Source organism: Gorilla gorilla, chromosome 9, assembly GCF_029281585.2.
Source record: "Gorilla gorilla gorilla isolate KB3781 chromosome 9, NHGRI_mGorGor1-v2.1_pri, whole genome shotgun sequence".
Taxonomy (NCBI): domain Eukaryota; kingdom Metazoa; phylum Chordata; class Mammalia; order Primates; family Hominidae; genus Gorilla; species Gorilla gorilla.
The window spans coordinates 116,427,231-116,442,957 of record NC_073233.2 but is presented as its reverse complement, the minus strand read 5'-3'; the positions used below and the strand labels follow the sequence as shown (position 1 = coordinate 116,442,957).

General features: G+C 42.6%; 1 protein-coding gene across 2 annotated transcripts in view; it reads left to right on the top strand.

The window, feature by feature from the left end:
• The window catches only part of EXPH5 (exophilin 5), an 88,568-nt gene that overhangs the window by 36,924 nt on the left and 35,917 nt on the right, over positions 1 to 15,727 (top strand). For both annotated transcript variants that reach the window (XM_004052080.5, XM_019037708.4), the window contains exon 2: positions 15,111 to 15,271. In XM_004052080.5, the coding sequence (XP_004052128.5) occupies positions 15,111 to 15,271 (161 nt within the window). The remainder of the gene's footprint in view (positions 1 to 15,110; positions 15,272 to 15,727) is intronic.

Sequence of the window (15,727 nt, the reverse complement as noted above, 5' to 3'; positions counted from 1 at the left end):
GTGGTAGAAAATGCAGAAGGTCAGACACTATGTAGCCTTGAAGACCACAGAGTTTAACATTGTATTCTAAGCATGATGAGAAGCTGCTGGAGGGATTTAAGCAGGGGATGGCATGATATATCTTACATTTACAAAAAATCATGTTCAATAAAATTGATGGGGGCCAGGCCTGATGACTCAGCCTGTAACCCCAGCACTTTGGGAGGCCAAGGCAGGCAGATCACTTGAGGCCAGGAGTTCGAGACCAGCCTGGCCAACATGGCAAAACCCCATCTCTACTAAAAATACAAAATTAGCTGGGCGTGGTTGTGCATGCCTACCGTAATCCCAGCTACTCGGGAGGCTGAGGCAGGAGAATCGCTTGAACCTAGGAGGCAGAGGTTGCGGTGAGCCAAGATTGCACCACTGCACTCCAGTCTAGGTGACAGAGCAAGACTCCATCTCAAAACAAACAAACAAAAACAAAACAAAACAAAACAAAAAATAAAATTGATGGGATGCCACTGTTTTGTACTGACCTTTTCCTGTGCTAGGTCCCAATGGATCAAACCAAAATGGAAACACTCTTAAGTGCCACATGATCAAACTGAAACTTAAAAAACAAAAACAGGGCAAATCCCCAAATAGTCCAGCTTTTCCAAAAAAAAAAAAAAAAAAAAAAAAAGGACAGCAGATTCACAACTCATCGCAAAGGGCCCAGCCAACACCCACGTGATAAGGAAGGTTCCCCTGCTTTAACCCTTACAAGGAAAGTAACCTGAAGTAGCCTGATGTTAATCAGTCCACTTTTTTGTATTATGCTGCTTTATTGTTCCTGCTCAAGCTATCTTGTAAAAACCCATCGTTCTGCCAGGCAAGATGCTACTCAATTCATGAATCACTAATAAATGCCAATTAGATCTTTAAAACTCATTTTGTTGGAATTGTGTTCTTTGGCCATCGCTCTTGCTCCTGTATGGAGCCTGGATGGAAGGGGAGCCAGAGTGAAGCAGGGAGACAGATAGGGGCTTGTGTGCGTCTGTTCTCACGCTGCTATGAAGGCATACCTGAGACTGGGTAATTTATAAAGGAAAGAGATTTGGTTGACTCACAGTTACGCATGGCTGGGGAGGCCTCAGGAAACTTACAAATATAATGGGAAGGGAAAGCAAACACATCGTTTTTCACATGGCGGCAGGAGAGAGAAGTGCCGAGTGAAGTGGGGTAAACCCCTTATAAAACCATAAGATCTCCTGAGAACTCATTCACTATCATGAGAACAGCATAGGGAAACCGCCCCCATGATCTAATCACCTCCCACGAGGTCCCACCCCCAACACGTGGGGATTACAATTCAGAATACAATTCAAGATGAGATTTTGGGTGGGGACACAACCAAACCATGTCAGGGCTCCTGCAGACATCCAGGTGAAAGATGGTGGTGGCTTGGGCCAGGGAGGTGGCTATGGAGATACTTGCTAGACTGCAAGCTCCAGAAAGGTGAGAATCTTTGTCTCTTTTGTACACTAATGTATTCCAAGCTGCTAGAACAGTGTATGATATATAGTAAATGCTCAATAAATGTTAGCTGAATCAATAAATGGTTATTTTCTGAAATTAGACTAGAATCCAGGTTTAAGATAAATAAAAGTATAAGCTGTTCGTGTATGCTGGAATAGTATGCCTTATTCAGATTTGGAATAGTATGTGTTTTTAGACATTTTAATAAAGTACATGCAATATTCTTGCAGTTATGTGGCCTAAACCATGGCATCAGCCAGTGCATTCAGTGCAGTGTGAGAGCTAGCCGGGTGATGACAGGGGGAGCCTTGTCCAGTGCACTCCTCTTGTCTTGAGCTTGCCATCTAAGCTGTGTTTGTGAACATCTGCCCTGCAGTTTGTTTTCTCATGATCATGCTGTTGATTTAAGTACAACATAGAAATCTGGGAGTAGATCTGTTGGGCCTTTGCCAAATAGCTGATGCTTTTGAGTTTCTTTACAGGATAAGGAAACCTGAGGATGATTCCCTCTCTTTTTTGGAGGCCGGGGGGAGACAGGGTCTCACTCTGTCACCCAAGGCTGGAGTGCAGTGGCATGATCTTGGCTCACTGCAACCTCTGCCTCTTGGCTTCAAGTGATTCTCCTGCCTCAGCCAGCCAAGTACCTGGGACTACAGGAGCGCGCCACCACACCCGGCTAATTTTTTTGTATCTCTAGTAGATACGGGGTTTCACCATGTTGGCCAAGCTGGTCTCAAACTCCTGATATCAAGTGATTCACCCACCTTGGCCTCCCTAAGTGCTGGGATTACAGGCCCGAGCCACTGTGCCTGGCCATGATTCTCTTTACTACCATAGATCTCTTTTGTGTTGGGAGTGGTGATACATAATTCCCACCCTCCAACCCCATTATCCCTCCACCACCTTTACCACCCATCCTGCACTTTTCACAGGTCACAATGACAGTGTTTCATTTGTTCCAGGCACATGCATTACATGCATTAACTCCAGTAATCCTCACAAAAGCTCCAGGAGATATTATTACTCTTATCCCCACTTTACAAATGTGCAAACTAAGGCACAGAGAGGTTAAAATCACACCCAGTTAATAAAGTTCAGAGCGGCTGGGCATGGTGGCTCACATCTGTAATCCCAGCACTTTGGGAGGCTGAGGTGGGAGGATCACCTGAGGCCAGGAGTTCAAGACCAGCCTGGCCAACATGGCGAAACACCATCTCTACAAAAATTAGCTGGGCGTGGTGGCACATGCCTGTAATCCCAGCTACTCAGAAGGCTGAGGCAGGAGAATCACTTGAACCCAGGAGGCAGAGGTTGCAGTGAGCTGAGATCACGCCACTGCACTCCAGCCTGTGCAACAGAGCAAGACCCTGTCACAAAAAAAAAAAAAAAAAAAAAGGTCAGGGGCCACATTCATCCCAGGAAGTCTGATTTCAGTTTAGCCTCTCAGTATTTTAATTTCTTCATGGTAAAATAGGGATAATATTATCTACCTTCATAAGGGTTCTTGTGAAGATTAAATTAGTTAATATGTGTAACGTGCCTGGCCCAGGGCAAGCACTCTGTAACTGTTAGCTATGATTAGCTTTCCAGTATTATTCCTATGGAAAAATTACTTTTTACACACATGATTTTAATTTGTGTACAGGATCACATCTTGCACTTATGTCAAATAGCAACTGAACTGCTTCACAATGATGGCAGAATAAGTTGGTAGAACTCATTTATTATCCCCTAGATTGAGCAAATATATGTTGATCGACCATGAGTCTGGGACCATGCTAGGCCCTGGGGATACCAAAACAAATGAGACACAGCACCTGTCCTCAAGGAGCTGACAGCCTGGTGACACAACCAAATAGGCACATGACAAGTTATTCAGTGTAATTTGGTAAATACAGAAGTTACAGTGGGTGATTTCCAAGCTGGCTCAGGTAAAAGGTATACATTCAAAAAGGGATCATGTAAACCTAGGAAAACAGAAGAGCTCTGATGAGCTACAAGAGGGACTGACACTTAAACCCTAAGTCTGACCTCAGGGTGGACAGCTAGTCTTTTCTACAGCGCCTTCTTGAGGGTGACTATTGGTAAAGGGTGACTATTGGTGAGAGACCAAGGGCACTGTGATCTGAACCAGATGGGAATTACACATCCTTATTGTTACTTAGATAACTTACCTATTCCTTCTGTTGTGAGTTTGTGTTTTGTAAAAGAAACATCCAGAGGGGTTGCAATGGTCAATTTATTTTATTTTATTTTTTTTAGATAGAGTCTCACTCTGTCGCCCAAGCTGGAGTGCGGTGGCATGATCTCGGCTCACTGCAACCTCTGCCTCCCCAGTTCAAGCGATTCTCCTGCCTCAGCCTCCCCAGGTAGCTGGGATTACAGGCACCTGCCATTACACATGGCTAATTTTTTTGTATTTTTTGTAGAGACAGGCTTTCACCATGTTGGCCAGGCTGGTTTCAAACTCCTGTCCTCAAGTAATCCACCCACCTCGGTCTCCCAAAGTGCTGGGATTACAGGCATGAGCCACCGCACCTGGCCTTTTTTCTTCTTTTCTTTCACCCAGGCTGGAGTGCAGTGGCAGGATCTCAGCTCACTGCAGCCTTGACCTCCTGAGCTCAGATTCTCCCACCCCAGCCTCTTGAATAGTTGGGATTACAGGCACACACTAGCACGCCCAGCTAGTTTTGTTTCTTTGGGGTTTTTTGTAGAGACGGAGTCTCAGTACGTTGCTGGTCTCAAACTCCTGGGCTCAAGCAATCCTTCCGCCTTGGCTGGGATTACAGACATGAGCTACCATACAATGGTCAATTTTTTAAATACAGAAAATGTTGCTTTTTATCGTAGAGTAGGCAGTCTCTATCACAGCCATTCACGGAGTTGAAGTGGGCTTTATTATCCAGCTTGGCTTAAAAGCTGGTGCCATTATTTTGTTGCCTCTCTTTGAGTCCTAAAGGGCTGTTGCTGTTACTGTTGTTGTCGCTTGCTTACTTTATAAAGTTTACCACTTTTCCTTATCTGAGCTTCCCTTCCTTCAGACTTCCGTGTATGATTTAACTTTACCCTTATGAAAAGAACACATTTTTCAATATACTTGCTTGCTTTTTCTAATCCTTGCCCCTCCCTGAGTCTTGGCCGTGGGCTGAACCAAAGAGCAGGCTCTGATGTCAGGGACAAAGGCTCTCAAATAACAATCTTTTCAGAAGATCAACAGGGAGAGAGACCAGGCCCTGGATGATAAAGCTACTGGTGCAGCCACTGAACCACAGGGCTTTCTCTTCCTTCACTCTGCCTCTTTCTGATTGGGAACACACAACAGTTGTTTTAAAGCTTTCCCTGGAGGGTGAGTGATAAGAAACCTATTACCTGGAAGTATCGCCTTTCTAAAGTAGGAGAACAAAAGGCCACACTTTACCCAGATGGTGAGTCTCTTGGGGCTTCAGGGTTTGGAAAAGGCTCTTGCTTGGACATCCTGATCCGTCTTCCATTATGACACTGGCCCGACGTTTAAGCTCTGACTCGGGATACAGTTCCTGCCTCATCCTCTCCATTTGTGCTTTTCCTTGTGTTGTGGTTGCTGGGCAATATGACAAAATTATGTTTGGATTCCTGCGTGGGAGGAAAACTTTAATACTGCTTTGATCTGCAAATCAAAGGACAAAGTCACTTTCACAGGATTTGATGTAATTGGAAACTTCATTCTGGGGTTGGCTGATGGCTGAACTTGTAGGAGATCAAGGGACTATTTGGCAAGATGTCCTTAAAGGCTGGAGTGGAGGGTTGATAGAGATTGGGGTGCTTAGCTGCCTGGAAGGAGAACGAGGTGTAACAAGACGGTCAGGTCCGCGAAGATCAGCTGTAAAAGAAAAAAAACAATGTGTATACAGAAGCAAGGGAGTAAGAAAAGTGAAGGAGAAATGTCAGAGATGTCAGAGAGGAGATAAACAGAGAAGTGAGAACATCAAAAAGAGGAATGGATGCCTTTGGCAAGAGGAGCTGATAAAGGGAACTATTCTGAGAAACATTTGAGATTTTTCTGACAAGAAAATGGAAGCTATTCCTGGCTTAGGGAATTGTGTGTTTTCAAACTTGCATAACTGCTCTCTCTTCAATCATATTTGAATTCTCATTACTGCCTGTTTAATTGGCAAAAGTCACTGTAAGTTTGTATCAATTGCATTGTTTCTTAGTGGGGTTAATAATACCCACAGACAATGAGATACACGGTTAGGAGAACATGGGTTTTAGACTCAGAGGCGTGTGGGTTCGCGTCTCAGTTCAGCAGCTCCAGCAGAACTTCCATGTCCTCTCTGTAAATGAGGACGATGCTGGAGCAGTGTTAGGGTGAGGATTGGCAATAAGAACTGCAAAATCCGGCAGATGGCAAGAGCTCAATTCATATCATCGGTTATTATTTTTTATTGGTATGATTTCACCCGAAGACAGGGTGTTTGGCCACATTATATCTGGAGACCTCTTTCGGCTTTATAAGATTTCTCAACGATTTGGATGTGATGTAGGAATGTTGAGGCTTTTCTGACCATAGATTTTAGATTGGAAGATGTCTTCAAGATAACCTCATCTGTATCCATGTTTTTTTCAATTTGTACATAATGAACCACCCCAAATTTTATTTTTATTTTTTATTTATTTATTTATTTATTTTTTGAGATGAAGTCTTACTCTGTTGCCCAGGCTGGAGTGCAGTGGCATAATCTTGGCTCACTGCAACCTCTGCCTCCCAGGTTCAAGCAATTCTCCTGCCTCAGCCTCCCGAGTAGCTGGGATTACAAGCGTGCACCACCACGCCCAGCTATTTTTTTTATTTTTAGTAGAGACAGCATTTCTCCATGTTAGCTAGGCTGGTCTCGAACTCCTGGCCTCAAATGATCCGCCTGCCTCGGTCTCCCAAAGTGATGGGATTTCAGGTGTGAGCCACTGCTCCCAGTCTCACCCCAAAATTTAAAGGCTTAAAACTACTTCTGTTTATTAGCTTACCATTCCGTGGGCTAGCCATTTGGTCTGGGCTCAGCTGGGTGGGTTGCCGGGGATCACTCATTGGGCACCACTATGACAGCTTGGCTGGGTCTGGATGGTCTAAGATGCCTTCACCCACATGTTGGGTAGTTGGCAATGGCTCTCTGCCAGGCCTCTTTCTGTGTATGGTCTCATCCTCAAGGAGACTAACCCAAGCTTCCTTATACAGAAGTCTCAAGATCTCAAGAGGAAGAGAGCAGAAGCTATAAGATCCATTGAGGCCTGGACTCAGAAGTCTCAGTTTCACTTCCACCATATTCTATTGGTCTTAGCAAGTGCAAGTCTGGCCCAGATTCCAGGAGGAGGTGAAAGGAGGTGCCTCTTAACAGTAGTTGTCCTGGCTCAGTCTTACTTCAAAGGCCAGAACTATTTCTGTTTTGCTTCCTTGGTAATAGTAAACACAATGCCATCACTGACTACCCGAACCTTGAATTTTCTGGCTGTTGACTGTACCTGTTCATCCACTTTCCTGACAACCACTAGGAAGGAGGTAAAAGAGACCCCACCTCCTAAAAGTGGCAAAAAGTCACATTGCCAAGGAGTGTACCTCCAGGAATGATAGGAATTGTGGAGGAATTCTTTGCAAACAATCTACACATCATTTATTCCTCTTTGACAAGTGGGGAAAGAAAAACCAAGAAAGTTAAATATTTGGCCAAGATCACCCAGCTAGAACCTGACACTACTCCTGGGCTCTGTCTCCTACCTGATAGTAACTCAAGAATCGGCCAGGGAGGGTATCATTAACAAGGAGCAGATAAGTGGGGCCAAAGAATTACTTACACACAACGACCGGGAGATAAATGGACAGCTATCATTTACTGAGCACGTTCTAAATGGTTAGTACATAATTAATTTGTCCTGGAGAAAAGATGGGCACAAAGCCTTGCTCAGAATAAAGTCAAACAAAAGTGACAAGCAAAGGTCAGCAAGGACTAAGTTGGGAAAGACAAAGAAGAGGAGGGGGAGGTGGCTGTCATAACTCAAGGCTGGAAATAAAGGAAAAATAAGTTTAACTCAGGAATAGCAATATAAGAGGAGTGGTGTGTTCCAGAGGTGCTAGGATGAAATCCAAGGCAGCATTTCACAGACGGATTCATGTGAATGAAGAAAGGACATTTTGACTTGGAGCAGAGGGCTGGGCCTCTGGCCTAGCAAGAAAAGACCTGATTTAGTTTAATCAAGTTGATCAGCCTCAGGGTAAAACAAATTAGAAGTGTAGACAACAGTCCCTTGTGATATGTTGAGTCAAGCTGGACTAATTAAGCAGGCAAGCTGTGTATTAGTAATTTCCCTGTATGTATGTCATTCTCAACCCTGAGGTTCTCATTGGCATAAAGTGGATGGTACGTCCCAGTTGGTGCTGAACATATAACAAGCCCACGTGGAAGAGGAAGAGCGTCGTGCAGGCTGGTTATGAAGCTGGTTGAATTCTGCTTACAAACAAATGTTATCTTTGTCAAATTGAGGCTAGTGGAAATAGAAAATACTGTCCTCAAGTTTTGTCACCACACTTCCACTTTATGTTTAGAATTTTTTCTTACTTGCTAATGTTGAGTGTATTTGATAGTTTTTTTAAGTAAATGAATGAATCTAGACCACTGATTTTATAATTGTTTTGCTGCTTTTAGTACCAGAAGCTCAGTTAACCATTGTCAATGTACAAACTATACTTCATAGGGCTCTTGGGTGTGTAGGGTTAAGAAGATGAATTACAGGTACCCAGAGAGTTTGAATTTAGACTTTTATGTCATCGTTTCCCTTCCTGGGTCACCCTTACATCAAAGGTCAAAACTATTTCTGTGTTGCTTCCTTGGTAATAGTAAACATAATGTCATTATCGACTACCTGAACCTTGAATATTCTGGCTGACGACTGTACCTGTTCATCACTTTCCTGACAGCCATCTCCAGAGTTATCCTTAAAATATTTCTGCTTTAAAAATATTTGAATTTCTTCAAAATCTTGCCCCCTTCATGTATCTGCATGACACTACTGTCTGAATTTCATTTCTCACTATCTTCAGGAAACAAATACTAACATAAACATATCCACGGATTATTTATGTTTTACTTCCAACAGCCTTAGCCAGAGTCAGGTTTGTACAGCTCAGCATTCAAAATTTAATCAAAATGAAAGTCAATCTCATCACAATGAGATGATGATGAAAAAAAGAAAAAAAAGTCAAAAACTTTCTTATTTAAAACACGTAAGAAAAATGAGCTGGTTTTTTAATTAAACATTTCTTATTCCAATAAAGAACTCTGAGACACTGATTTTTTTTTTTTTTTTTTTTTTTTTTTAAAGATGAAGTGTCACTCTGTCGCCCAGGCTGGAGTGCAGTGGTTCAATCTCAGCTCACTGCAACCTTCGCCTCCTGGGTTTAAATGATTCTTCTGCCTCAGCCTCCTCAGTAGCTGGGATTACAGGCACCCGCCACCAAGCCCGGCTAATTTTGTATTTTTAGTAGAGATGGTGTTTCGCCATGTTGGCCAGGCTGGTCTTGAACTCCTGACCTCAGGTGATCCACCTGCCTTGGCCTCACATTACAGGCATGAGCTACTGCGCCCAGCCAAGACACTGATTTAAAAATTGACGAAACACTCAATTGCCAAGTCACAAAGTATAATTACTAAACAAACATAAGGGAAGGGTTCAAACCTTCCTCTTATCAAAGAAATGTTAAACAAAGAAAATAAAGATTCTTAAAAATAATTACTAACAATTATAAATAGTACTACCAAAATATTAGAAAAATAAAAATACTTGAAATAATAATACCTTGTCTTCCAAGGATGCCTAGTGGCAGACTTGTACATTGCTGGCATAAGCGATATTGGTACAGTTATTTTGGTAGTATGTATAAAGAATGACAAAAAGGGCTGTGCTCCATGGTTCATGCCTGTAATCCCAGCACTTTGGGAGGCCAAGGTGGGAGGATCACTTGAGGCCAAGAGTGAGAGACCAGCCTGGGCAACAGAGTGAGACCTCTCTACTTTTGTAGAGACCTCCATCTCTACAAAAAATAAAAATATTAGCTGGGCATAGTAGCGTGCAACTGTAGTCCTAGCTACTCAGGAGGCTGAGGCAGGAGGATCATTTGAACCCAGGAGTTTGAGGCTGCAGTGAGCTATGATAGCACCACTGCACTCCAGCCTGGAAAACAGAGTGAGACCCTGTCTCTAGAAAAAATAAAATTTAACTTTAAAAAAAATCACAAAAATGTTTTGACTCTTTGACCCAATCATTCTACTTTAGTGTCTGGCAGAGGCACTGTAAAAATAGAAAATGCATGGCCAGGCGCAGTGGCTCACACCTATAATCCCAGCATTTTGGGAGGCCGAGGCAGGTGGATCACGAGGTCAGGAGTTCAAAACCAGCCTGGCCAATATGGTGAAACCCCGTCTCTACTAAAAATACAAAAATTAGCTGGGCGTGGTGGCTCGTGCCTATAGTCCCAGCTACTCAGGAGGCCGAGGCAGGAGAATCACTTGAACCTGGGAGACGGAGGTTGCAGTGAGCTGAGATTGTGCCACTGTACTCCAGCCTGGGTGACAGAGTGAGACGCCATCTCAAAAAAAAAAAAAAATAGAAAATGCACAATGATATTTATTACAGCAGTATTTATAAAGAAAAATCTCAATGTCCTGGATCAGGAGAGTAATAAATAAAGGAAGAAAAACATACTAGCTTGAATATTATGCAAATACTTAATGATTGCTCTGAAGATGAGTGATGTTAAAGGTGTTATTAAAGTTTTGGTAATGTTAAGTTTTTGCAGTGCTAACTTTTGGGTTTTTAAAGATTATATATGCATGATATCTGTGAGTGGCATCTTCTAGGCACTTATGTAAATCAGAAGTCCTGGAATCTTCTTTGATGTGTCTCTACCCCTACTCCCCAAAATACATCACCTGGGGGTCACTTTTCACCTTAAGTCACCCTGAACACTTTCCACTTTTCTCCAGCTTCCCCACTACCATCCTGGTCCAGCAAACACCTCTTTCTTTAGACCCTACAAGTGTCCTGACTGGTCTCCTGCCCCGCACTGGAATCTACTCTCCACCTGCAGCTAGGATGATCTTCTAAAATGCAAATCCAACGGGTCTTATCCCTGCTGAGCCATCAATCATTGCTCCATGACCAAACACCAAATGGCAGAACCTTACCCCTAATGCTACGTTATCTAACAGTGGCCTCTCTGCTTGTCTTGGGCTTTCTCTCCATCTCCACACTCCAGCTACACAGGCCTTATTTCAGTTCCTTGCTTCTTCCCTTGGGGCACTTGTTGCTCTACAGAGGCTACCCCTCTGCCTGGAAAGCTCTCTCTCAGACCCTTCTGCCACGACCCTTTGGCCTCATCCTTCATCCTTCATTCTTCCAGCCCTATGTCATCTCAGAGAAATCTTCACTGGTGGTGCCTCAGCCCAGGTCCCCTTGTTATATGCTCTCTTAGCAGCTATTTACTGTTTTTTTTTAGACAAAATCTCACTCTGTTGCCCAGGCTGGAGTGCAGTGGTATGATCCTAGGTCACTGTAGCCTCCAACTCCTGGGCTCAAGGGATCCTCCTGCCTCAGCCTCCTGAACAGTTGGGACTAAAGGAGCACACCACTACACCTGGCTAATCGTAAAATTTTTTATAGAGGTGGGTTTTCGCTATGTTGGCCAGGCTGGTCTCTCACTCCTGGCCTCAATTGATCCTCCCACCTTGCTTCCCAAAGCACTGGGATTACAGACAAGAGCAACCACACTCAGCCTTATTTACTTTTTTATTGTTTCCCCCCCACACACACTCCCACCCCAGCAGAATTTAAATCCCATGAAGGCAGGGACTTGTTCACTGCTCTTTGCCCAGGGTTCAAATGTGTGCTGAGTGAATAAGTCATGTTTATCACTATTTGTTACCTTATATCAATATTGTTATTGGATTCATATCTGTCTCTCCCACTAGACTGTAATCTCTCTAGGGTGGGAGCCCTGTCTGCTTTGCTTACCATTGTATGCCAGCATTTGCACCATAGGTGGCCTTCCACAAACGTATATTGAATATTACATATATACCTCAGCATCCCACGTAGCTGGGACCACAGGTGCAAGCAACCACGCCTGGCTAACTTTTAAATTTTTTGTAGAGACAGGGTCTCACTATGTTGCCCAGGTTGGTCTCAAATTCCTGGACTCAAGCAGTCATCCTGCCTCGGCCTCCCGAAGTGCTGGGATTACTGGTGTGAGCCACCATGCCCAGCCTGGATATATTTTATCACAATTGTGTGAGAAATGCAGCAGAAAAATCACACTGAAAGAGTAATATTGACTGTGTTCAGATTATGATAATATTACTGATTTCTGTCTCCAAAAAAAAAATAATGGAAAAGTGACAACACAAATAAAAATTCACAATCTAACAAAAAGAAGAGATAGCTCCATATATTGTACATAATAAAAAAGCTAAAATGAAATGAAAAATAATAAAATAAGCTAAAAATAGAAATGATACCTATAATTATTCTACTCTAAAACATCAGGTGTTTTCAATTTTTTGTGTGTGTGTGCCCAAAAGGGGGATCATTTTTACATAGCTATAATCATAGATAAATGTTGTATTTTCATTTTCCTGCTTCTCGTTTTGTCATATGCATTTTCCCAGGATTCTATGTTGTCTACATAATTATTGTTAGCAACTACATGATGCTCAGTTAAATTGATGTTCTTGGGGTGGGGTTATTGCTGTAAGATAAATTTCCTGGAGTGGAATTCAAAGTGTTTGAGTACTTTCAGGGAAATACAGATTTCTGGCTTCATTGGCCGGAAGACAGAAAAGAAGCAGGCAGTGGTGGATATGTACACAACCGTGGAAGGAAAGCTTGAGGTACGATTAAGTGAACTGTGATTATTTTTAAAAGAGAGTCAGGGCTCGGCTTTGTGGCTCACGCTTGTAATCGCAACAATTTGAGGGGCTGAAGCGGGAGGATCGCTTGAGGCCAGGAGTTCAAGGCAAGCCTGGGCAACAGAGTGAGATTCTGTCTTTACAAAAATCAGTCAGGGATGGTGGTCCCAGCTACTGGGGAGGCTGAGGCCAGAGGATCACTTGAGCCTAGGAGGTCAAGGCTTCAGTGAGCTATAATTGAACCACTGCACTCCAGCCTGGGCAACAGAGTGAGACGTTGTCTCTAGAAATAAATGCAGAAATAAATAAAAATTGTAAAAAGAGAGTCAATATTACATCAAGCCTGTACGGGGGAAAATGTTGTTTATATGGAACACTTCTAAGTCAAGTAGCTTGACTGTCTCCTGAAATGAGACCGATGTTTTCAGAAACAGAGAAGGGTGGTGCCTGCTTTTGGGGAACTGACAATTAGCGAGGGCTCCAAGGAAGTGGAGGTCGTGTACAAATGTGGGGCATTAGTAAGTGAGGCATTCATAAGTTAGAGGCAGCCAATATTGGTTAGAAGCAGATACTTAGGATCTCTTAGTCTGCTCTGTTAATAAATGAAGTAGCAACAAAGACAGGAGTACCACGCATCGGAGGGTGGAAATGGCAAAAAAGGAAGCACCAATGCAAATTCTGTAAGTTGAACATGTTGATTGCTGTCTAGTGCTTTGCAAAATGCAAGTCTGGGCAGGGTGACCTCTAGCTTCTTTCTCGAATATTTTATAAAATAGCAGTATCATAGCCCCAAGCAAGAGCCTGAGTTGCAGCCATCTCAGTTCATTGCCTTTTAACTCCAAATCTGCCACTTCACAGATATCTTGCTCATCACCTCCTTAGCAATACAAAAACCCTAACACTTGTGCTTTACGGCAGACCCTGAATAAACGATAACAGCTGCTGAGCCACACGGAATACTTTTCCAAGCTGCAGAATCTCCCAAGGTTGGAACTCAACAACATGCCTAACTTTTTCATCAGTGCTATCTAAAAACAACCACTCTGTAAGCCTTGTCATCATTCTTCAAACTCCACTTTCTGTTCATTTTGCCTCCATCCAGGAACATCTCCCTCTGGATTAGGCACCTCTCATTTCCAAACAGTTCTATGGTCTTCCTTAAATAGAGCAAAATGATCTACTTTGAAAAAAGTATTAATAAATCACAACAACCAGTGATTTAATTAAGAACTTAAAGCAGCATTTTCATTTGAAAGAGAATTGGGCAGGAAAGGGGAGGAGAGAAGAAAAAAAAAGTAATAGGATTTCAAGGCACATGTTCTGACATTATGGGGCAGACACATTTGTGCGCTGCATGGCTTTTCTGTCCATCTCAAATTACCCCATCCCTTACTACCTTTGCATTAGACCTGGGCTCACTCATGGGCTTTTGTGTTTTTGTGTGTAAAGAAGTTCATTATCTAAGACCATTATATTCTGCAGGGTGCGGTGGCTCATGCCTGTAATCCCAGCACTTTGGGAGGTCAAGGCAGGGGGATCACTAGAGGTCAGGAGTTCAAGACCAGCCTGGTCAACATGGCAAAACCCTGTCTCTACTAAAAATACAGAAACTAGCCAGGTGTGGTGGTGGGCTCCTGTAATCCCAGCTACTCAGGAGGCTGAGGCAGGAGAATCACTTGAACCCGGGAGGTGGAGGTTGCAGTGAGCCAAGATTACACCACTGCGCTCCAGCCTGGGTGACAGAGAGAGACTCTGTCTCAAAAAATAGTGATAATATTAATAAGACTGTTACGTTCAATAATTTCTTTTCTGCATGTTAGCTTTTATCTTTGACCACTGGATGGACAAGCAAGTATCCTATTTGTTACATTCACTGTTGAATCCATTGCCTACCTGGGCCCTCATAAACACTAAATTGATTAACATTGCTCAATAAACATTTAATGAATTAACAAGTGAATGAATGAGTAATCAGAACGAGAATATTCTAGTTTCTGCGTGTCATTAGAACATCTATCATTCAATTGCATTATTAGGTCAGGTTTTAGCACATTGCTTAATCCAGGTTGTCCTCATCAGCCTGATGATTATTTTAACTACTGGCAAAAACTTTTAGTTTGCCATCATATTTACAAGAATACTAAAAAAGAAAAAAAAAGAATACACCTAAAATACATGCATTGTTGAAAGGGAAATTCTGATTAGAGCCATTTTTTTTCTAGACTTACAGATTATGCTGCTCCTCCATTAAGTCAAGTTTAGCCCATCACATGGATTGGCCTTAGATGTGAATGAATTTAAAGAGTGCATTGAGGCTGGGCCAGGTGGCTCACTCCTGTAATCCCAGCACTTTGGGAGGCTGAGGCATGCAGATCGCTTGAGCTCAGGAGTTCGAGACCAGCCTGGGCAACATGGTGAAACCCCCATCTCTACTAAAAATAGAAAAAATTAGCTGGGTGTGGTAGTATGCATCTGTGGTCTCAGCTACTTGGGAAGCTGAGGTGGGAGGATCGCTTGAGCCCAGGAGGTGAAGGGTGCAGTGAGACAAGGTTGTGCCACTGCACTCTAGCCTGGTGACAGAATGAGACCCCCATCTCAAAAAAAAAAAGTACATTGATTTAAGGATGAGCTTGATGTTAAGAAAATAAATAAAGACCGCATTAATGTTTTATTTTATTTCAGCAAACTTCAGAAGACAAAGAGGGATATCAGATGGCTTCAGGGAGTGACTGGTGAATGGTTTGAAGAAATTCAAAGAAAAAAGTTTTGCAATGAAACAGATGTTAGTCAAATGTTAAAACAACCACTTACATACAGGCTAAGGAAGGAGATGGCAAAAAATGGTAAGAAAAAGATTTTCGATTTAAAGTTGATTTCTTTGTTTCTGTGGCATAGTATTGTAGATAATGGCCCAGTGGATCTCCAATGTAACCAATCCATGTTTAGAACTATTTTAAAGTCATAAGCCACAAAAGTTTATAATACAATATACACTAAAAAAAAAGTGAACTGAAATTTTACTGTAATAATGTCTTGGGTTTTTTTTTGTTTTTTGGGTTTTTTTGAATCAGGCAAGATAGCATAGTGGGTAGGAATATAGACACTGATGTCAACAGAGGCCTGGATTCAAATCTCTACTCTGTCTCTATTCATGCGAGTCTGTCCAAGTCATTTATTCTCTGTAAACCTCAGCTGCCTCATCTTTAAATGAATGCAATGATACCTACACCTCATAAGGTGGTTATGAGAATTAAGTAAAATTATGTTTATAATGTATTAAGCTGGGCAGGGGGTTGGGG